Source organism: Castor canadensis, chromosome 7 (assembly GCF_047511655.1).
Source record: "Castor canadensis chromosome 7, mCasCan1.hap1v2, whole genome shotgun sequence".
NCBI classification, from domain to species: Eukaryota; Metazoa; Chordata; class Mammalia; order Rodentia; family Castoridae; genus Castor; species Castor canadensis.
The window spans coordinates 31,428,105-31,451,845 of record NC_133392.1 but is presented as its reverse complement, the minus strand read 5'-3'; the positions used below and the strand labels follow the sequence as shown (position 1 = coordinate 31,451,845).

Genomic DNA, 23,741 nt, shown 5'->3' with positions numbered 1-23,741 from the left:
GCTTCTACCTTCCTTAGCTCCATCAGTGCCACCACCATCCTCTTGGACATGCCAGCAGAAATTGCAGCGGCCCCCAAATCTTCCCTTTTCCTCACTCCCACAGCAGAGTCTGTCCATTCTGTGCCACAGCACACCTTTCATCTGTCCAACTATCTTACTCCTCTACCACCACCCTATTCCCAGCACCCACGGTCTCTTGCCTGGATGTCTGCAGCGGCTCCCTTACTGGCCTCCTGGCTTCCACTCTTTCCTCCAATTCAGTCTGCAATTCAGCAGCCAGAGTGATCTTTTAAAAACGTGAATCACATCAGGTCACTCTCCTGCTTAGCTTCCAAGGACTCTAAGAACAAAATCCAGACTCCTTCCTGGAGCTTCAAGCCCTTTCTTGACCTGGCCCTCCACTCATCTCAGGCATGGTGGCCGCCTGCCTGTCCCTCTGACTGCCTTGGGGTTTTTGCTCTAGCTGTTCTCTATTCCAGGAGTACCTAGGCTTCTTTCTCCTCAGCTCTGTCTGGGGCTGAATCCTTCTAGTTCTTGGGGTCTCAGATGAAAGGTCCTCCTCCCTGTATACTCTTCCCAGAACAGTCTCCAGAGAGCACCTTGTTTACAAGGCTCTTGAACTGTCTTGCCTAGCTTTGTGGTCCCACGTTTAGGATCTGTCCTGCTGCACCAGAGTCAACGCTCCTCAGAGCAGGCACTTGGCTGCATCCCCAGTGCCCAGCCAGGTGCTTGGTACCTTACAGGAGGCACAACAAAGGGGGAGGGGCCTGCTCTGGTGATCTGGAAAGGGTCTTCTAGCACGCAGACAAGACTGGAGTTTCCTGTGCCTGCACTGTCTGTTTAGGATGGGGCCAGGGAGGGGATATGAAGAGTGTTCTCCTTAAAGCACCCTCAGCACCCCTGCTTCCTCATTTCCTCATTTTGTGATCCTTTGCCCTGGGAGGGCCCTCCATGGAACCACTGCCTCCCCTCTCCATGCCTGTCAACTCCTCATCATTCCCCAGGTTGCAGTTTAGAGCTTGCTTTCTCTAAGCTACCTTCTCAGACCCTCCCTAGACTGGTTTAGGGCTCCCATCTTTGTGCTCCTCTGCTCATCTCAGCCTTGACCCTATGTGTGGTCCTTGCTGTTCACTTGTGGGACTCTCCTTGGCTATATGCTCCAAAAGGGTGGGACTGTGTTTGTTTGGTTTACTTGTAGACTCGGGTCGAAGGAAGGAGGAATTCTTGACCTGATTCCTCATTGTTGGTCATTGTCTAGAAGATGTTGAGTAGGAGGTCTTTTAGACACTGAGTACCTAGGCTTCCCCATTTGCATTATAGACTCTTGGGGGGCTTTCAGAAAGTGACTGGACCCTCATAGAGCTGCCACCTGGAAGCTACCTGCCCCCAGTACTGTACCAGGCTTCAATCTCCTAGCTATACTGTGACCACATTCTACACTCTGTTTTGCCTGTATGCCCCCAGCAATGCCCACCCTTGTCTGCCAGCCCCTTTTCTGGCTGCTCCCCTGGCTGGCCACAGCATGTGGTTGTTTTGCCTCTGTCAGGGTGAAGCTTAACCACCACGGTCTCCAATATCCACATGGTGGTATGTTTCTTCTCCAGGTTTGTTCTCTTGATATTCATGGCAGGGGGTACCACCAATGCCAAGAACTGTGGCAAGTCACCCAGCTGGTCACTAATATAACTCCCACATTGGTAGTTGTCTTGGTTTCTGGAGCCCCAGGAATCAGCATCACTGTCCTCTCCCCCTTTCCAGTCCCATCTGTACCCTGACCTTGTCCCCAGCTATCCCAGCCTCTGTCTCATTCGTTGGGGCCTGCAGGCAACTTACCCATGCAATGACCATTTTCCTGCTGGGAGAATCCTTGGCCGCACTGCAAGGTGGGCAAAAGCAGAGACAGTTGTGAGTTGAGAAGGGCCTACTTCAAGTCCCCTCTTAGTCACAGCCACAGAGCAGCTGTTACTCTGATCCTAACACAAGGGATGCTTTTATCTCCAGACCCAGAAGGAGTCCCTCGCTTCTAGGACCCTTTGCCTTGCACTGAGAATAGGAGACCAGGCTGGGGTGGAGAGGACAAGAAGCATTGTAACTTGAACTCCTGCTCATTTCCCTGCACATGGGATCCATGTACCTGAGCTGGACCAGAGACTGGTCCACAGCTGTTCCTCCAAGAACCCCGCAGAGGTTCTTCATAGTAGGCCCCCAGAGGCCCTACTGTGGGTCTGACCCCACCGTTAGGCCACTAGGAAGCCTTCTCAGAGACATGGAGAGAACCAGGAGGGCAGCAGGAGACTTGGGGTCAATTCTTAACCCTGCTCAGAGCTGGCTATGCAGCTTTGGTTGGTCTTGGGTTCCCTCTCGTGGCCTCTCTTTTCCTCCTCTGTAAAATGGGAGCAAAGACACTTGCCCTGCTAGTCCTCCAGGATTTCTATGAGAAGCAGAAGAGTTCTGGGGGTGATAGTGTTGTACAAATTACAAATGAAGGGGTCATCCTGAAGCCTGCCCTTTGCTAAGATGGTTTCCATTATTCTGGAGGCCAAGCCTACAGATTGGCCCCTGGGGAGGTGCGTGTTGCCTGCTTTTCTGGCTATGAGGTCCAGATGTCTTGGCCCACCTCCAGTGGGGCTGGCTCCTGAGGTCTGCCCTCATTCTGGGGGTAGAGGATCTGCAGCACCGAGTTCATCTCTCCACTGGCCACGCTGCGGCTCACCATCTTGCCATCTGGCCAGGTCACTTCCACAGTGCTGGCTTCATCCCTTCCTGGGGGAAGAAGGAGAGAGGTCAGGAGCAGAGTAGAGAGGGGCTTTCAGGCAGAGTGTCAGCATTCATGTGCTCACTCATTGAATAAAAATATTAATTCACGGAGCACTATTCTATGGGCTGGGAATGAACGAGGCGGATCTGAGTTGTCTCCTTCTTAGAGCAATGCTGCCCAACAGTGTCCTGCAGTGATGGAAAAGCTGAGTCTGAGTATGTGTCCTGTCACATGTGCCTATTGAGCACTCGAAGTGAGACTAGTGTGACTGAGGAACTGAATTTGAAATTTATTTAATTTTACTTAATTTATATTTAAATAGCCACACATGGCTAGTGGCTACCATTTTAGACCCCACGGCTATAGAATTTATATTCTAGCTGATAGGCCAATCAGCATGAGGCTGAATTTGGGGAGATGTATGTCCTGGTGGTATGCAGGTGGGACTCTGGGGCCTGGGGTTCAAGTCTTGTCTCAACTGCTTACCTGATCCATTAGAAAGAACGTAGTGGGGAGCAGGTGGCTGGGGGACCAGAGGATGGATCCCAGCTCTGCAGCCAACTCACTGCATACACCTGGGCATGCCTCTTTTATTTCTATTTATGGTGCTCTGCTAGGGACCTGGCTCTCTGTTGTCACTGGGAACATCCCTGCTTTTATGGGACTTCCACTCTCCAGGTGGGAGACACACAAACAGATGAATGAGTCAGTTATGTCAGATATGGACAAGTTCCATGAAGAAAGCAGAAAGCAAGCAACAGGGTGCAGAGGATCTGGAGGCCCTTCTGTCCGGTGGTCAGCCAAAGCCTGTCAGGGAGGAGGCCTGTGAGCTGAGCTCTGAATAAAGACCTGGAAAAGACGGGTGGAGGGAACCCAAGACAGACCATTGTGTAGAGCTGAAAGTTTACAAAAGATAGCAGTGAAGCTCAGACAATATCACAGTGAATCCGTTTGCACACATTTCAGAGCCACACAGTACACCATGGGCAGAAAACAGGTCAGAAAGACTTGTCAGGTGTTTAGGTGTTGTCAATGACTGCAGGGCGCCTGCATCAGGAAGCAGGCGGGTCCCTGTGGCTAGGTCAGGCTAAGGGTGATGGATCTGGGATTAGAGGCTGAGCTTCGCCTGCAGGGGGAGAACTTTGCAGGTAAATCACTGGGGCAGGAGGGCAGTGCTGAGCACACGGTCATGGTGCTCTGGAGGCACAGGTCTATGTACCGCCCCCAAACATCATTCTGAGTGAATAAAGGACCTATCTCCCACAGTAATGCCCTACTATTTTTTCCTAAATGTATGTAGATACTGTTAGAAAACAAATTACACTTAAAAGTGCTGTTGAGTCATTATCATCTATCAATGGATGTGACGGTAGCTACTATGGGGGTACAGGGCAGTTTGTGAGTTATTTTGATGAGTAGAGGGGGTTCCCATGTTTTAACAATGTGGGTTGGAAGCCCCATGCAGGCTTCGTGGAGAATCTAGTGTATACTCTCATGTACAGAGGTCCATGGTGGAGCAGGGACCAGGCCAGCTTGGTGTGGAAGGAAGGGCCCAGCAGCCTCTTTCTTTCCAGTCCCCAGATGTCTGTCACTGGGGACCTTGACAACCTCATTTCCTGGCTTTCCATTCTCACTGTGTTTGATTTCCTTTTGCTTTCCCCTTGGCTTCCAGAGAAGTCTCACTGGGACATTCCAGTGTCGCTACTGCTGGGAGGGGGGAAGTTAAAGACCAACTGGAGCAGCCCCTGGAGGCCTCAGGGCTGGCAAGCATAAGTCAGGGGAGGGGCACGGAGGGAAGGACCTGTAGTCACAGCTCTCACCAGAGCCCCTTTTCTTCCAGGTTCCAGCTCCCTGGTTCTGGGCTTTACCGAATTAAGCCAGAAGAGACTTCTCACCAGGCCTCCTCCTCCACTCCCTCAGTCTGCGACTCTTTCTGGGGCAGAGGTGGAAATGGGGCTGGGGAGCACTGATTACAAATGTTCCTTTTCTGTTTTGAAGTGGAATCTTGGGATGCAAAGATTAGGCATGTGTAGGGTATACGGTGTCCAAATTAAGTGGTACAGGTAAAAAGTAAACATTTTCCATTTAAAAAAAAAGGAGACAAAGAAAAGCAAATGTTTCTCACCTAAGCCAACCAAACAGCTACATGAATACATTTTGCAGCCTGACTGAAGCCGCAAATAACTCCAAAGAGTTGAGGAATATTCATAGGCTGTCACAAATTTACAGCTTGCATTCGGGGCGTGTGGCTCCAAGTCCTCTACCTCCCTTCCTCCAGACCCAGCATGGGGGGACTATTGGATGTGAACCTGGGAAGCCCAGCAGGACTCCCACCTTTGCCACTGATTTTTTGCTGACTTGGGTGGGCATCCATTCTGGGCCTCAGTTTCCTCATCTGTAAGATGGGGGTGCTAGTCCAGAGCCTCAACACCCCTAGAAGCACAGTTCTCCTTTCTTAGAAGATAAACTCTGCCCCACTGATTAATCAGCACCCCCACTTTCCTAGTCATCATCAGCTCTTCAGTTCCCGAAGAGCTTTGCTTGTTCATATAGGTGGTGAACCCTGACATGGTACCCCAAACGGAACCAGGTAGTGTTAATGCATCAGACTCTCACAACACTCCCACAGGCAAGGTGGTAGTTTTGGAATTTCCATCTTAGAGATGAGAACACTGAGACTTGAAGAGGTGAAAAGAATTGCCCAGTTACTCAGTGAAGGTCTGTGGGATCCCAGAGCCATATCTGCTATGGCCTTATTATATTCCCACCCCATACCCACACCCAGCATTGCACAGGGATCTGGGGTTCAGCAATGAAACAGCAAGACCCAGGCCTCATTCCGGAGGAACTGGTTTGCATGGGAGCAATGAACACAAGTGATTACACTATGTAATAAATTTGGTATGGGTAGTAGTAGTGTCAGTACCACTTGGTGAGGAGAAGCAGGTCATTTCGTTTGGGTGTTGTAGGAGGAATAAGAGTTTGTGAGGCACAGAAGGGAGGGAGCGAGCATTTCAGGTAGAAAGAATAGCATGGGTAAAGGGGCAGAGCTGTGAGAGGGCTCCGTGTGTGTTTGAATACCCAAGAGAAGTTCAAAGTAGGGGAAGCAGAAGTGAGACTGTATTAGATGGGGAAGGTGGACAGGACCCTTGGGAGGGACTCTGCAGGCTTCACCCCTGCAAGGTGCCCATTCCCTGGATGTAGCCTCTGAGGTTTGGTGAAGTAAAGTGACTTGCAGATGTCTAAGCTAGGGCTGGAACCTAGACTCTTGTCCTCAGGTTGCAGGTGAGACCTCTCCAGTGTTTATAAAATTGTAGAATCGGGTGGCCTCTGAGTGAACAGCCTGCTGGATCCCTGTGCAGTGGGACAGGGTCTGAAGAGGAGGGGCCCATTAACCAGCAGAGACACAGGTCAGGAGCAGCAGGGAGTTGCCTCTGGCAGCTTTTAAAGGCCAAAGGCCAAAGAGAATTGCACTTTTCAGAATTACAAGCAAAACAGATGGTGGGAATACAGTTGGTGGAATATTTTTGCACTTTAATAAAGCAATTTTTATGTGGGCCACTGAATTTTCCTTCCCTAAATGAGCACCAGCCGGCTTGGAGGCAGCTCTGAGTCATTTGCAAACAATTAACTGAAAGGAAGGGGTGCGTGGGTGGGTGGGGCACAGTCAATGCTGGGGGTGGGTAGCCTGAGTGGGTGACCCTGGCAGGGGCTGGTGAAAAAAGAGGACAAATGGATTCTTGGTGCTTGTTTGTATTTGGTTTGGTGGTGAGCTGGCACAGCCCACTGGCAGGCAGGAGATGGAGAGCCAGGGTGGGCAGCTGTGTGGTGCTGGGGGATGCTTATAGCACTCAACACTGCTATAAGCAGAAAGGCTTATTTGTGGAGCTGGCAGGTGGTCTGCACCCAGGAGGGGGAGGAACAGGTCAGGGCAGCTGCAGAAGAACTGCAAAACTTGACCAGGGGCTCCCCTGAGCAAGGGCAGGGTCTGCTGAGCAGGATGACCCTGAGAGCGCTCTGCACAGCTGAGTGGGCTCCGGGGACCATGGAGAACAGAGCCAGGCAAGGTCCTTGAGATTTTATTGTGTGGTGCAGTGCAGCCTGGGCTCTGGGGATGGAGGTGTGGAGTGCATGTGAGGGTCTGAGTCCTTGGCTGTTGTACAAACAGACCTTGCAAGGCCTAGAGCACTGGGAGAGGCAATGTCAAAGACAGGTGCATGCCAGCGAGCCTGAGCTTGATGTTTCCCATGGGGGAAAGGAAAGGCCGAGGAGGTTGTGTGTGTGTGCACATCCATGTCCATGCCCTGATACCCGCTCATCACACCTTTCTGCAAAGTGATTCATGGAGGGAGGACAGGACACTGCTTCTCAGTCATGCAGAACCCTAAGTCAGGCCTCCCCTGGATGCATGTTCTGGACTGCCCTCTTCTTACCTCAAACTGCTCAGAATTAGAAACAATCTGGCTGTCCATCAGCCATCAACAAGGGACTTGGTAAATAAATTATGAATGCTGCTCCACGGTGAAATACTCTGCAGCATTGAAAGAACACAAAAGAGATGCGCAGAGACTCAGACTGATGGCCAGGCTGTGTTGTTAAGGGAAGGAAAAAAGCAAGTTAGCGGAACCAGTGGAAGAGTATCATCGTTTTTGTTTTAAAAAAGGCCCAAGTAGTATATACCTATAAATGTGTTCCTGTGTATATTGCATGTGGTAAAACATGGAACTTGAACAGGCCAGCCAGACCTGGCATTTGAAGATTGCTACTTGCCTTTTAGTCCATTCTTAGTCCCTTTGCACTGCTTGACTTTTTTTTCATAGCACTTAATATCATCTTAACATCTTACATTTTCACCTATTTATTATGTTTATTGTACATTCTATTTTTCTCCTCCTTCCACCAGAACACAAGAGTGCTGTGGCAAGGCCCTTGTCTAGTTACTCATGGGAACACAGTGTTCAGTAAACATGAAATGAATAAATGAATCAAATGGTGCTGGGGGAGGATGAATGGGAAAACATTTATTTTTACTTAATATTCCATAAACAATAGTGGGATTGTGGGGGATTTTTTTTTTCCTTTTTATGATTTGTTATATTGTCTAATCTTCCTATAATCAATATGCATTGTTCTCCCAATCTGGAGAAAATTTTGAGGAGGCTTCTAAGAACAAGTGCCTACATGACTGTCACTCCCCACGTGGGGACTCTGTTCCTGCTGGGGACTGCAGGTCTCTTTGCAGCACAGCTCCTTCACAGCAAGGCTGACTTTGGCTTTCCTGGTTTTGTAGGCACCCATTTGCCCACCTTGCCCTGTCTAGCCTGCCTTGGAGACCCCAGACAGCTCAGCCTGGCCCCACTTTCCAGGCTTAGCTCCCATTCCTTGGACTGAACACTCCTACCTCTGAGCCTGGCCCCTGGAAGGCTCTTCTTAGCCCCTGTTCACACCTTCTAAATTCCCACCATCCTTTTAGCCCTACCTACAGTCCTGCTTCCTGGGGAAAGCTGCCTAGAACAAAGCTAGTTTCTCTTGCCTTGTCCTCTCAAGGCTGTGGGCTAGTGTGGTGGCACATCCAAGTCTGCCTTGTACTTGAGTTCCTGGGTCTATCTCCCCTTCCACGGAGCTGTGTGCCTGGAGGGCTGAACATTTCTTCTTATATCTTTCCCACATCTCTGCCTCTCATCTTCCTCAGGCTTTGCTTATGTTTCTCTTTCTTTGCTCTCTTTCCTCAGTCCTTCCCAACACCTGGCCTTCCCCACTGGCTCCCACTCCTTCTGCTCCATTGCTGGCTCCCCGTCAGTCAGTAAGGTCTCTGCTATGCTCACTCCATTAAGGAGCCCTCGTAGAACCATGAGGACCTGCAGGGATGGAGCCCATCTGCCTCACTGTGTCCCAGGCTGCTGGCTCTGCCTATCTGCTCCAGGGAGTCACTGCTAGTGCCAGTTGACCTACAAGAGCCTGTCCCTGAAAGTAGCCTTCCTTTGAGTGCCCCTCTCAAAGGGGAGTCCTACAAAAGAGGAACCTGCTGGGGGACCCTTGAACAGTTTGAGCCAGAGTTCAAACCAAGAACAAATCTCATGGCCTTGCAAAACAGCAAGGACTGGCACCAGGCAGGTGCCATGAACATTGCCCAGGGTGTGAGAGGCAGCTGGCTCCTGAACACCCTAGATGACCAAATGACCTGGCCAGGCTGTCCAGTTGAGGAAGCAGGTCTGTTATTCTGGCAGGGGAAGATTCTGGCCAGAGAAAAGACCCAGAGAGGTCTATACTACACATCTTAAAATAGCAGAGGCAGCCCATGGGATGTGGAGATAGACAACCTCAGCCCCTATCCTGGCCTCACCATTGATTTATTCTGTGAACCTCAATTTCTTCTTTTGTCCAGTGGAGTGAGAGGTGATACCCAGATTGATACCTGATGAATATCCTACCTATGAGACCATGACAGCCAACCTGGTGCTTGGATGGCCTCCCTTTGTCACCTGGTAACTGAGGCGATGTGGATCTCCAGGAAGAAGCAGAACTGAAGGAACTTGGTTGACTGTGCACAGAGCAGCAAAGGAGTAGGGAGTCACAGTGATCAACAACTCAGGTTGCAGTGTCCACAGAGGTGGGGTGCAAAGCCAGCCCTTCCTACCTGCTGCAATTTACGTCACCTCAACCTCAGTTTCTTGACCTGTAAAATGCAGACTACGACACCTAATTCATCAAGTTGTGGTGACAATTGACAAAGTAGCTATGCAAAACACTTACCCAGGGCTGGGGACACACTAAGCGCTCCATAACACTACTGCAATTTTCAAATGGATTCTATACTTAAAAGTAGTCTTGTAAATGACCCAAACAATGTATGCACATGTGAATAAATGAACAAAAAAAAATAGTCTTGTGCTTTTAGGACCAGCATGGTAAATGGCTGTCCTAGGAGCGATAGATGCCCCAAACTCAGGCCGACCCACTTAGGCTCAATAGCTCAAGAACATGCTCATATAACCAGACCCTGCATTCCCCTAAATATTTATTGCTTCTTTTTCAGAATACACAAATATTATGTGTTCCCTGTAAATACTAGAAGGCGCACACACACACACACACACACACACACATACCCCAACACATATGGAAGAAAATAAAAACCATATCCTCAAGCAGGCTTGGGTTTGAAGTATCATGTGACCTTGGGCAGGTTTCTTTTATTGTTTTGATCATCAGTTTTTCCATTCGTAAAATGGGAACAATAATGCCCATCTCACAAGGACAAAGTGAAGTAATGAGAATAAAATGCTCAGTGCCATGACTTGAATGAGAAGATGTTACTATAATAATCTAGTTACTCAAATGGAAGCACTGTTCATACTTTTTTCATTTTATTTCAGTTCTTTCTATGCACATATGATGCCTGTATAATATTCACACTGCTATACATTTATTAATTGGAGAACATATTGCCTAATCTTTTTATATTAAAATCATATCACCTCATGAGGTGCTAACACATGGGAAAATGTCTGGTTTGAATTGGGGAATCTTTGAGTCAAATGTCTTCTTAACTTTTGTGTTTTAGCACTCCCAACTTCTCAATCTTTTTTTCTATTATTGCAATTCTTGCAGAATTTTTATACTTTTCCTTAATCCCCCCATGCATTTCTATAAAAGCAATTTATTTTGAAATAATTGGAGATTCACAGTAAGTTGCAAGGACAGTGCAGAGAGGCCCGTGGGCCTGTTAACCAGTTGCCCTGGAAGTTTCAGCTTATGTAGCAACAGTACCACAGGAAACCAGGAGCTTGATGTGGGCACAGGTGTGAGTTATATACTGCATGCATAGATTTGGATAGCCACCACCAACAAGAACAGGACTGTACTATCGTTACAAAAATGTCCCTTTCTAGTGACATTCTTCCCCTTTACAATCTCTAAGCCCTGGATCCACCAATCTGTTCTCCACTTTATGGCGCTGTCAGTAGGAAATGGAATCACCTGATCTTTGGAGATGAGATTTCTTCACTCACCAGACACCCTGGAGGTCTATCCAGGTGTTCTGTCCATGGTTATTCCTCCTCTGGCTGAGTCATATTCCACGGCATGGATGTGTAAGTGTGTTGAACCATTAACCTACTGAAGGACATCTACATTGCTTTTAGTTAGGGGCTGGCAAATGTAAACTGCTATGAATAGTAATGTAGAGATTTTTCTGTGCATATGTTTTCATTCCTCTGAGATAAATGGCGAGGGATTTGTATAGACAGCCCCCAACTCATGATGCTTGGACTTCTAATTTTTTGACTTTACAATGGCGTGAAAATGATAGGCATTTGGTAGAAATTGTACTTTGAATGTTGAATTTGGATCTTTTCCCAGGCTAGTAATATGCAGTGTGATCCTTTCTCACAATGCTAGATATCACCAGGAGCTGAAGCTCCCAGTCCGTTTGGTAATCAGGAGGGGAAATAGTGACACCATGCAGAGCACGGTGCTGCTAAGCTGTGGTGTTCCATAGGTTGGGTGGATTCACTGAAGTTTTGACTTAGGACATGCCTACTGGGACGGAACCCCATTGTAAGTAGCGAAGTGTCTGTAATGGCTGGGCCATACACAAGTAGTTTAGCTGTTTTCATTGTTATTATTAGAATCTGCCCAACTGTTTTAGAAGCTACACCAGTTTATGTTCCCACACCAATGTGTGAGCCAGTTTTGTTCATCTCTCAGAGCTATCAAGATCCTCACCAGCATTAGATATTGGTACTACTTTTTTTTAACCTTAGCTGTTCTAATAGGTGTGTATTGACATCTTGGGAGTGTCACAGATATACTGTTTATCTGTTTACGTGTACATGTATTGGTGCTTTGAGAGTTTTTTCATCCCCATCCTCTGCCCTGAGCCAGCTTTGCCCCTCCCTCGGGTGACTTCATGACTGTTGGGAATACAGGGCTCCCCAAGCCTTCCATCCAAGGGAATACATCAGACTTTGGGGAGACATCTTAGAACCTGAGCCAGCTGCCAAGTGGCCACAGGATCAGCTGCTCCGTACACATTTGGTGCAGACCAGCATGTGAAGAACAAGGCTACGACCTTGGATAAATGGAGGATTAAATATTCTGAATCCAAGATGAGCTGAGATTACAGAGGCCCTGGGAAGGGGACTCCTGCAAGCAAAAGACATGGAATCCTAGCGGCCAGACTTTCCTGCTCCCTTTCCCTTGAGTGCAGGTTCATCACGGGGCAAGGTTTGCCTCAAATAGCGGATGTTCACCATGTTACCATGTGAAGCAGCACCACTAAGATACTCAGGCTGGGGTTCCCTGAATCACATGCCATGCTGCAGGACCATCCCCCAGCAGACCCTGACTCACCCAGGCCAAAGTGTGCCACAGGTTCCATCTCGCACAGGTAGCCTGAGCCCCCATCGATGATCCTCAGGTGGGCCCCACTCTTCTTGGTGTAGAGCATGACCTTGGCCCCTCTGGCAAAGGCCCCGAATTGGGTGCGTGGCACCACTCGCAGCCAGTTGTTGCTGAAGCCCTGCAGGGAGGGAGGAGTATGGGCATCAGAGAGGAGGGGCAGAGCAGGGAGCAGGGATGAGAGGGGAAAGAAGGGAGAGAGGTGAGAGTGAGGGAGAAGAAGAGCAGGGGCAGAAGAAAGAGAGAGGAAGAGGAAACCATACAATGAAGGTGAACATGCAAGGTGGGGGGAGCCAAGAGGCTCAGGAAAAACTGTTATTGGCAGAGAAGGGCAGGTGGAAGGCAGAGGGGCCGAGGGCTTCTCCCGGGAGGCAGCCCTTCCAAGGTTTATTGTGTTGCCGGGAATTTATTTGCTTCCATGTCCCAGGATTTCCATTTCCTATCACACTGGCCAGCACACACCTCCACCCTGGGTCCCTGGGAGCACACCGGACTGGGAGTTATGGGTCCTAAGGTCCATGCACACCTGATTCACCCGGAAGACGGATAGTGGCTGAGCCATGGACTCTCCATGGGACAAGATGAGGTCCAGCATCCCATCTCCATCGAAGTCTGTCACCACTCCTCCTACAAACAATGTGGATTTCACCTCTGGCCATCAGCCAGCAGACCTGCAGGAAGAGGGGCTCCCAGCCAGAAGCAGCAACCATAACTCTGATTGTGGAAGGCAGAGAAAGAGCAGTACTGGGGCAGAAGAGGGACCAGGCCCATCTTTCTCCTGTCCAACAGCTGGTTCGGGACCGCAGTTCACAGGACAGGATGTGACATGAGTGGGTGGGTGCAAGTACTTACTCACTGGTCTTTCTGGTAGAGTTTGAATAACGCGTCTTTATATGCATATTTTTGTCAATTTATCAAGTGTTTGCGTATGCATGATCTCCTTTTGGTCCGCATTACATCCCAGATTGCTGAGGAGGGCAGATGATCCCCATTTTATGGAAAGCGAGACCCAGAAAGTGAGGCAACTGCAGACCAAGGTCTGCTCTTGGTCTGACACCAAGCTGATTGCCAGGAAGGGAGGGGTCAGGTGCAGTGCCTCTGCTGGGGAGCAGAAGGGACCCATTCTCCTTCCCAGCCCCATCCCGTATGACTTGGTCGGCAAAGCTGTGTCTACAGACCCCCAGCCTCCCCCAACCCTCTGCAGCCCTGGGAATGGGAGAAGGGATCTCCTCTGTCTCCTGCCTGGCAGTGCTCCAGGTTCTTCCCTCTCCCCATGCCCTTGGGTCTCAGCCCTCAGAGTGGCAGGGACAGAAGGAACCCTGCCAGGGGTTGATTGCCCCACCTCTCCTGCCCTTGACCCAGGGTATGGCCAGTGTAGGACAGGGTCTCAGTATGGAGAGAACAGCGCAGAGTCCTAAGGTGCCTCACCTGTGCCCCGGCCCTCAGGCTCCAGGGCATCACCAGGATTGAGCTCCTCGATGAGGGGGTCCCCATGCTCCCTGCGGATGACGCTGCAGGAAAGACAGGCTTGTTCTGACAAGGTTCCCATGGCCCCCCTGGACCTAGAGGCCCAGTTGCTCCATTCTGTCCCCTGTGCGCAGGCTGCTACCTGGATGCCCACAAGTCTTGTGCTCACAGATTCTGCCTTCACCCTGACGGTTCCCTTCTTAGGTTTTAATTTATGTTGGTAAACATTGATTTTTCCTTCTCTAATGGATGAATTATAGACAGCCTGGGGAAGGTCAGCTGATGGATAGAGAAGGGCAGGGGCACAACTACCTTCAACTGACCTTCGCTCTCCTCTGAGGGGGCCTGGGTTTCCTAGTTCTGGAAGCTGCTCAGGGTTCAGGCACACACAGGTGCTCCCTCATCATGTCCACCCAGGCTGACCATCCTGCTGGCAGCCCTCCCTGCCTCCTCTTTTATCGCCTTCCTGGCCCTTATCGCTTTGGGCCTGTGTTAGCATTGTGGACGAATGCATCTTATCTCCCGCTGGCCTGTGAGCTCTATGCAGGCTGGGACCTTGTATTAATCATCTTTGCATCTCCTGCAGCATCTAACAGTGCCTGGCTCTTGGAAGGCTCCTCACACTGTGGGGTGTGAGGGGAAATGTCAGAGGAAAGCAGAAGGAAGGGTTCCTTTGGGGTGCAGAAGTAGGTGCTTCCTGTCTATTGAACTTTGAATCTTGGCCACGTGTATTTGTTTTAGAGACACCTGCTCTCAATGATCTGCCCTGTCTCCACATGAAGTGCAATGCTAAGCTTTCCTCTCTAGCTTTTCTTACTCGTTATGTTCTTCAGCTGTGGGTGCTCAGCCCTCTCTCGGTGGAGCCATGGGGGAGCCAGAGGTGGGGCAGGGCAGATGAGGACTCTGCATTCCTCTTCACTACACTGTCTGCACAAACCATAGGACAACTGCACAAACCATGGGAGAACTGAGACCAGGGCTTTTAGGAGGGGACCAAGGTCCCCTGAGCTGCAGCTTGTGTAGGCCAGATGCAGAGAGCTAGAAGACCTTCAGGTGCCTGCAGGGTTGAGAAGACACCCGTGAATTGCCCTCTGTCCACAAGAGGCATCTATGCTGAGCATATATACCCATGTGTATATCTGAGGAGCACCCGGTGTGCCTAGTATACCTGGGAAGAGGACTTGGGTATAAGAGTGGCTGGGTGTGTGCACACGTGCTGGAGGTTTGATGTTTCAGGCTGCTGACACCCAGAGTCACTTTGATCATTTGTGTCCTGCAGGCTCTGCTGAAGCTGGGAAGACACCTCTTGGTTCAGGTGACAGTGCAGTTAAGGATTCCTAATGACAAAAACCAGCAGTTCCACTGTGTTCATGCATTCAGTGAACACATTCTTCTGCAGCAACTTCTGTGTGCCTGCCCTGATGTGGGCCTGAGGGTACTGCAAACTACAGGGGGGTGTGGAGCTCAGAGTCCATATCAGCAGGGAGGCACATACACAGAGCTGAAAGCTGGCAGGGGAGAATGCAGAGCTGCGCAGCTCACCCAGCCTGGGGCAATGGAAGGCTTCCCAGAGGAAGGTGGCTAAACTGAGACCTGAACAATGGTGCTACTCAGATGAAGAAGCTAAGAATGGGCCCTGGAGGGTGTGGGCAGCTTGAGGGCCCAGGCCCAGCAGAGCCCAGAACTGAAAGAAACTTGGGGTGTCTGGTGCTTAGGTGCAAATGGGGGAAGGGAGTGTGAAGAGGCTGAGGACTTTATCAGAAAGGAATGGGGAGCTTCAGTAGGGTGGTAAGTGGAGAAAGATGCGGCCTGGTTGGTGGTTCAACAGCTCTCTCTGCAGGGCCAGAGATGAGGAGAGGGCTAAAGGCAGGTGTAGGAAGCTCTGTAAAAGACCAGGGAGTGGTACAGAGGAGAAATAAGTCCAGAACAGAGGCATGTTTAGGTGCACAAGATGGGGACCATACACACCCCAGTTGGCCTTGGAGAGTCCCTGGTTCCACCTGTTGTCTTGCTGTGATCACTTACAGGCCCCTTTCACTCGTGGTTGGGTCTGGTTTGTGTGATGCTCAGCCCTACGTATCATTAAAGGACCTATAGACTCATGCAGAGGACACTTTGGGTGCCCAGGGTCTGGCTATGCCACAGGAGAGCACTGGGCCCAAGGAGCCTGATGTTCTGTTTGGCGACAGGTGAGAAACCTGTGCAGTAAGAGGCGGGTGAGGGTTAAACTTTCAGAGACATCAGCTGAGCAGCGGTCCCTATGGCAGCCCCTGAGCTGTGTGCTCAGGACCTGGCCATCTGCCACCAGGACTTGGGGCCAGCCACATACCTGGGAGGTGGCTTCTACTACCTCTGAATGGAAGGAAACACCACCCCACGGGGCAACCATGTGGTGACTGTCCACTGCCAGCCCAGAGCCAGGACCAGCCCAGCTTGGGCAGTTTGAAGCAGGCAAAAGGACAGGCAGGCGGGGAGTTGCCTGGGTTCTCTGGTCACCGAGACCAGTGCACTAGACAACTCAGTGCTCAGAGGACCTGGCACTTTATTAGTCAGAGAAGGAAAGCAGTGTCTCTGTTAACGAGCAATTGATCTTCTGCAATTAATCCGGAAGTTGTGAATAAGCTTTTTGCAAGGCACCTAATTAGTAAATCTGGTGCCTTTGGGGGGTGATTACATCCAGTCAGGATTGATGCTTGGTTAATAATTATATTTTAAAACATGCTTAGTCACAGCTCATGCTTTTTATTAATAGTTGAGCCCTTCCCAGAGAAAGGGGTTGGTTGGACTTGGGGGGCCAGGTAGGTGGTCTGACCCATTTCCTGACTCCAAGACCTTTGGCTCACCCTCCTCTCCTCACCTGGTCCTGAGCCTCTGTGGCATGGTTTAGGCTCTGAACAGGAACAGTTCAGGCCAGTAAGTCCTGAGGTTTATCTCCAGCAATGGTTCTCATACTTCCGTGTGGTAGGAAACGCCTGGGGACTGCTGTAGGCAGAACAGATTCCTGGGCCTTGCCTCCTGAGCTCTGCACCTGGAGATCTGGGCTGGGCCCTGGGGTTCTGTTCTCTAGACAGCCATCCTGGGATATTCTGACACCAATGGTCTCTGTCCCTGGGAAAAGTGTCCCCTCACAAATTCCACCCTTTCTCCCTAGACATGGTGCTTAGGTGCTTGCCGATACCTCTTGTTCCTGAAACTCCCTTTTCCTTCTCTACCACCAATGCTCTCCTCCAGCATCCCAAAGGATGCTGTGCAGAGCACCAATCCCAGGAGAAACGCCTTTGGAAGAAGTGTCCTATGGTCAAATCTATTTGGAACATTCATCCATTTTTTGGAAAGTTGAAATACTGTGGTCCTGTTACAGTCCCTTGGAAGTCTGTGGTCAACAAAACTCTCTGTCTGCTTATTCCAGACACCCTTGACTTGCAGCTCTTCTGTGGCCATAGGTGTTTCTATCCTGTGGGACTGGAAATGGGGTCTTGTCTTCTCTGCCCATGTGCTGGCTACAGTGGGGGGATGGTGCCTTGCCCAGGGCTCTCTCTCACCATCTCTGCAGCCTCTTGCTTGATTCCTGTCCCTCCTTTGTTCTGTTTCTTCACCAGAGACCTCTTCCTGCTGGCCACTGACTCCCTCCCCAACCCTAGGAACCCTTCCCACTGATGCCAAGCTCCCCCAGCCCGCATACTGTACCGGAAGAGGCGGTTGGCTGAGGAGCCGCGGTAGGCGATATTGTTGAAGAAGATCTCCAGCTCCTGGTCATTGTCAAAGTCAGCAGCGATGACAGTGCGGACAGGGGACGGCATGGAGAACTTGGGTGAGGCAATGTCCTGAAGGAGAGAAGGTTGCAGGTCAGTAGGTAGGAGGGTGGGGACAAACAAGAGCCCACTCTCCTCTATTGTGTGTGGATGCAAAGATGAGAATCCCAATGCCTTCTCTCACCTCCCTGGTAAGGGACCTATGGTGGCTGCCTGGGTGACCACATGAACTTTGGACTGCTTGTAGGAGAACAGGGAGGAAGGAGAAGAGTTACGGCACATGCCAGTGAGCATACAGCTGTTCTTTGGTCTAATCACCCTTTGCCCTCCTGTCAGTTCCCTAAGCAGTACAGAATCAGAGATCCCATTTTACAGGTGGGGTGACAGTCCTGGGAAGAGACTTATAGTTATAGCTAATGATAGGACCCCAGTTGGGGTTCTGATTCCAGGTTCCTCCTCCATGGTGAGTTGGAAGCTGGGAGGGGGGGACCAGAAACTGCATGCATGTATTGAAATTCAGGTTCTCCTACTGACTAGCTGTGTGACCTTAAGCAAGGTACCCAGCCCCTTGGATCTCACTTTCCTCATCAGCGACATGGGGAAAACAATAGCTGCTCAGGTTGTGAGAGCCGCATGTCAGAAGCTTGGCACACAGTGGGCATGAGATAGATTGCTGGAAACCTGCGCCATCTTGTCCTTGCCACCAGTCCCATGGGGGGATAAAGTGGTGGCCTTTATTTGTGTCTTTTGCTGCCTCTACTATTTTATGTTATTTCTTGGGAGCCTTAAGGATGTTTTTGTTTGTTTTTGAGACATCTTCTTTGAGGGAGTTGCAGAATCAGCTATACCTGTCCAGGACTCATGGGGAGACCCCCAAGTGCTAGCAGAGTCTCGAGATGGTCTGGCGAAGGGTACAGGGTGGGGGAGGGATTTGTTTTTGAACTAGAAGATCTGTGTAAGGCAATCCTTTGCTTCTGAGCAGAATACTTCCATTGTAGGTGAAGATCTGCATACAGACTACACACTAGGGCCCAGACGGAGAGGGCTGGGAAGGGCAGAATCCGTGTCTTTGGGAAGTCCCTTGCCTCTGGGCCTGGCCCTGTCCTCATCTCCTGCTGCAGCCTGTCTTTTTGGCCACAGGAAGGAGTTGGCCTGGGTCAGGTGTTGAGCTGTCTAGAGGTCAGACATGGAGGCGGTCTTTATCAGTACAGTAATATGAGGTTGATTACGAGCCGGCCAGCTGGTCAGGGTGGGCTGAGCAGTGCAGTAAAAGCTGGGGAGCAAGAAGACCTGAGAAGCTCTAACTTGTTATTGTTCCATCGATCCTATAAAAATGGAACCTACATAGCTCCCTTGGGGTTGCCCTGCTGGATGCCTGAGACTCTGAGATAATGTATGTAAAGCTCTTAGCACGGTTCCTGGCACATGGGATGCACTTGATAAGTGGGGTATTTATTATTATTGTTGTTGTTCCTGTGAGCTCTGCATGGGCCCTCAGAAGGCTAAAGGTTCTTTAACCTCAGCACACTGACATCTGAGGCCAGATGACTTTGCTGTGCATTGTGGGGTGTTCAGTAGCCTCTCTGGCCTCTATCCACTCAATGTTAATGGTGATGGCCCCTTCCCCAGTTGGGACAACCAAAAATGTTCCCAGACATTGTCAAAGGGGACAATGTCCTGGGGGGGCGGAAGGTAAAATTGTCTCTGTTGAGAACCTGGGCTAGAACAAAAGCTGAATAAAGATGGAGATCATCCAGGATGCTAGAATCAACCGCCCTGAGTTCAGAGAACGCCTCCTCCCCTCTTCTCTAGTGCCAGTGGGAAGAGAGCCCAACATGGTTCCCACAGCTAGGTGCTTGGAGTGGAGCCTCTCTGTGGCCACACAGACGTTAAGGAAGCTGGAGAGTTCCCTGGGCCCAGGAAGCCAAGCACTCCAAAATCTTTTCATTCCCTTGGGGGTTTCCAACAAGATGTAGGTGCCTTCAGATCAGTCCTGGCTCTCTGAGATCAGCCTTAATGATGCTGTGCCCTCTGTTGCCTTCCCTGAGAATACCCCAACTCAAGTGTCTCATGCTGGTACACCTCTAATTACCACCAAACTGTCCTACTGAGAAATTCTCAGTGTCACAGTCCACTGACAGCTAAGGAGGTGGCACAGATGACCACCCTGCCCATCAACTATTTGCCCTTAGGAGCAGCCTTGGGGACTTCAGGGCTTCAACCTACCTCCCCCCTCTCTTGTCCCCATCCTGCCACTCTGCAGTAGTTCTGAACCTCAATTTGTAAAGCTCAGGCTGCAGCTACATGTCAGCCTTCCAGGAGCCCCCAGAAACAATGGCCTCCAGCCAAAGAATGAAATCCACCTGGCAGGGGCTCCCGCCACTCTGGAAGCTGCTCCTCTTCTCAGTTACCTGGCTTTCTGCTCTTCACAGAGCCAGGCTGGAGCCCACTGTCCCCTGCATGTTACCTTCATTGTGACCCTGACCCCAGGCTCTAGCGAGCCCCAAGACCCTATGACATGCCGAGGATGATACTGTCATGCCTAGTGGGAGGGAAGGCAGGAGGGAGGGGCCCTTCTCACCCGAAAGCGGACCTTCCCATGAACACTCATCTGCAGATAAAGGCGGTGGGGGCCGTTCCAGTTGCCATAGACGATGTCCACTTTGCCATCACGGTTGAAGTCAGCTAGGGCAACACCTCGCCCATGCTGATGGGGGTCATCCACACCTGGGGAGGAGACACAGGAGCCTCAGGGTGGCATCCCCTGCATATCCACAAACACTCACCTTGAACTACAAGGGAGGTGGCCCTTGTTCCGTCTCTGCCTTCCTGGGGAGTTGGGGAGCTATGTCTTAGATATTCTCCACAGGGGCAGGAGGTGGTGCAGTCATATACTTGCAAAGGGGGCAAGGGACTTGGCTTCAGGCTGCGTTTGCCTGCTGAGCACACGACTCATGCTCAGTTTGGAGTAGCATGGGCTGGGGGAGGAGAATAGTGGAAATTCTGGTGGGCTAAAGCCTCTCTCAGCACCGCCCCCATGGCCACCGGGAGACCTGAAGTAAACCATGTCACTCCTTTGTTCAAATCTCTCAAGGGCTCCCCAGTATTCTTGGGTCAAGTTCAACACCTGCATGGGGATCATAAGGCTTAGCCTGGCCATGTCCCTGACCACCTTATGTGGTCTTTACTGGGCGTCACTGATCCCTTCAGGCTTCAAATGAACCAAGCTCCTTCCAGCGACTGGGTCTTTGCTCAATCTGGTCTTTCCCTCTGGGATGCCTTCTGGCCAAGGGTTACCCAAACCCCTTATTTTTCTCAGTCACAGGTCACCTCCTCAGGGAAGTCTTCCCTGAGCACTGAATCTAAAATACCCCCTCCCCCACCCTGCCCAGCACCTATTATTTTCCTTCAAGGTGCTGGTCACAAGGGTGGTCATGTTCCTTTGTCATCTACTTGTTTAGGATCTGGTTTTCCCAAGAGCCCTGACATCCCTGAGGTCAGCACTGTCCTCTTGGTACCTGGGTACATGCAGGTCTATCTCAGTGCCTGCGGTTGCCTGGCAGTTTTTAGTAAGTACTTGCTGAATGAATGAAGAGACATAAATAATTTGACAGCAGGGAAACTGGGGATGTTGGTGATAGCAGAAGAAATACTGTGGCCATGACAGAGAAACCCACAGCATGCCTGTGAGAACTGGAAGAGAAGCAGGTGTCTAATGTCACCCACTTACGCCTCCACTAATGAGCTAGCCCTAGGGGAGGAGGATGGGCCTTACCTGGCTGCCTGAGGCAGACCCACTTGCTCCTCAAGCCAGGTGCAGAGCCAGGCAAAGATGACACTTTCAGAGGACAAATAGTTCCAGGTCATCAGGCCCTCAGGGGTGACTGGCAGAGACCCCAGGGCACAGTTACAACAGGGCAATCCTGAGGGTGGTGGGAGCCAAAAGAAGGTGGAGGTGAGGGCCCCTGAGAACCTTGGAGGCTGGTATCCTCATGGGGCATGGAAGGATCTGGAGAAGAGGCAGTGAGATCCAGACCTGGGAAAGAAGGTCCTCAAAGGACTGGGTCAGCCTCCAATCCCTAGGATTGATACCCTATTAATTTTTGGCAAACTCACCGGCCTAAGTGTCGGTGGCCTTCTGTGCTGGCCCATTTCTCTCCTATCTATGAGGCACCTTGACAAGGAGCTGTTTCCTTTTCATGGGACTAAGCGGTGCCAGGCTGCATTTCACAGCAGCATCTGTTTGTGTGATGAATGCCCCCTTGACATGTCTTGTTAAACCCCTGCAATCATTCTGACTTTCAATTACGGGCCTCGCACCTTGCCTCTCCTTCTGCCTGATACCTTCTCCCACTCCAACTTGTTCGCTCACCTCTGCTTCCATCTCTTTAACACCTTATCAAATCCTCTAGGTTTTCTCTACTACCCCCTTCCCTTCACCCTGTGATTTTTCAGGAGTGAGAACGTTTGCTGCCAGAGTACATACAGCACAGGAAGGAGGAGCAGGGAGGAGAGCAGGTCAGGGAGCTGCCAGGTAGGGAGATGTCAGGGGAAGGACAGAGGATGAGGGGCTACAAGCTGGAGGTGGTTATTCTAGCCCAAGAGTTCACCCACATGGAGACTCCTGAGGAGGAAGCTGGGGCAGGAAACACTTTTGCATCAGAGAGGATGGATGGCATGCGCTCAGGCTTTGATACCACCATGGGTACTAGCTAGAGCTATTGGTCTAGATACCTAGTTACCACTTCCCTGTAACTTAAAGAAGGAGGTAGATTCAAACTTCCCATTCATTCACAAGGTAAGGGGAAAATGGGAATGAGGAAGGGGTTAAAGGGCAGACATCATATCCACAAACTCTATCATTTAGTAGTTTACTGGGTGACCTCTGAGTGTCAAGCATTGTGTCAAGACTGAATAGCACAGAGTCCCAGTATTTAAAGAGCTCATAGACTAATTGTGATGACAATGAAGGAGGCTGAGTGAGAGGTACATGCAAGGGGTGATGGGGACACAGATGGAGTCAGGAAAGGCTTCACAGAGGTGAATGTTGAAGGATACATGGAAGTTCTGTAGACAGAGAAGAGGGAGGGAAGTCCAGCAGAGGGAATGGCAGGTGCAGAAGTCCAGAGGTTGACAGCAGATGAGCAAAAAGGGAAGAGGGAGCCTCAGGGCACTACTCAGTGGATTTTATCCTGCTTCTTACAGCTGTTTGCCTTTCTGTTTCTAGAAAGTCAGTGCCTTTTCTACGTGGTCAGCATCCCCCAGTCTTGCTATCAGCCTGGCACTTAGCAAAGGTTCCATAGATGGCTATTGGGTTGAACTTATGTTTAAGATAAATGCAGGATGGACCAAGATGGGAAGAGGCAGCTTGGAGGGGAAATTGTGCTGGGAGACACAAGCAGGACTCAGAGGGTCCTGGGCCAATGCCAGTTGTAGGCAAATGACAATGTCAGGGGTCTCAGCTTCCCCATCCCAGCAGGCCTGAGTGGGGATATGGCAAGAATTGCTCAGTCTCCCTGAGGCTGGTAAGGGCTGCATGGTTGGGGGCTCCCGAGGGAGGGCCTAGGGAGATCAGGGGCATGGGGCAGGGTTACATCCACTCACCGGCGTTGGCTGCAGCATCCACGAAAGTGCCGTTGCCCTGGTTGTGGAAGAGGAAGTTGGGCCCATTCTCATTGTCACAGAAGATATCTGAGGCACTGCTGCTGAGGATGGGGCCAACGCTGACACCCCGGCCCCCTAGGAGAGGATGTACACCCACAGTGAGTGGCAGAAGAGCCGCCCTAGGCCCACCTGGAGTACAGGACTGCCTCTGAGGCCCAGAAGAAGCTGTAATAGAGGTGTTTCAGAAGACCCTTGGGTTGGGGTTAGGGTGTCTGACCTTCTGGATGCTTCCCTAGCCACGTTTGGGCTTCTAGTCTCCATAAATCACTGTGCCAAAGACTTCATTCCATGTCCCAAAGAACACAGGATTTTGATCCTCACACATGTGCTGGTGCCCTTCCCCTCCCTTCTAAGAGAAGGGGCTGAATTACAATAACCCTAAACCCAGCTCTTATCATCAGAAAGATGATAAGTGTCCTTGAGAAGGCAGAGAAAAAGGAAGTTTGTTCAAGTCACAAGTCCCCTGACAGCCCCAAAACTCCCACTCCAAGCCCCAAATATGCTGGTCAAGACTGCTGGGTGTTCCTGTTTTAAGAATCTACAGAAATATCGAGGTGTGGTGGTAAACTCCTGTAATCCCAGCTATTCGTGAGGCAGAGTTCAGGGCCAGCCCAGGCAAAGTTATTGAGACCCTATTTCAAAAACAAAATAAAACAAAAGGCTAGGGGCATGGCACAAGTCATAGGGCACTTGCCTAG

General features: G+C 50.6%; 1 protein-coding gene across 3 annotated transcripts in view; it reads right to left on the bottom strand.

The window, feature by feature from the left end:
• Crtac1 (cartilage acidic protein 1) overlaps window positions 1-23,741 on the bottom strand; it is a 131,478-nt gene that overhangs the window by 1,630 nt on the left and 106,107 nt on the right. For all 3 annotated transcript variants that reach the window (XM_074078574.1, XM_074078576.1, XM_074078575.1), the window contains 8 exons: window positions 22,984-23,118; window positions 19,961-20,106; window positions 17,315-17,451; window positions 13,589-13,671; window positions 12,687-12,787; window positions 12,113-12,281; window positions 2,618-2,763; window positions 1,834-1,876 (listed from right to left, as the gene is read on the bottom strand). In XM_074078574.1, coding sequence (XP_073934675.1) covers window positions 1,834-1,876; window positions 2,618-2,763; window positions 12,113-12,281; window positions 12,687-12,787; window positions 13,589-13,671; window positions 17,315-17,451; window positions 19,961-20,106; window positions 22,984-23,118 — 960 coding nt within the window. The remainder of the gene's footprint in view (window positions 1-1,833; window positions 1,877-2,617; window positions 2,764-12,112; window positions 12,282-12,686; window positions 12,788-13,588; window positions 13,672-17,314; window positions 17,452-19,960; window positions 20,107-22,983; window positions 23,119-23,741) is intronic.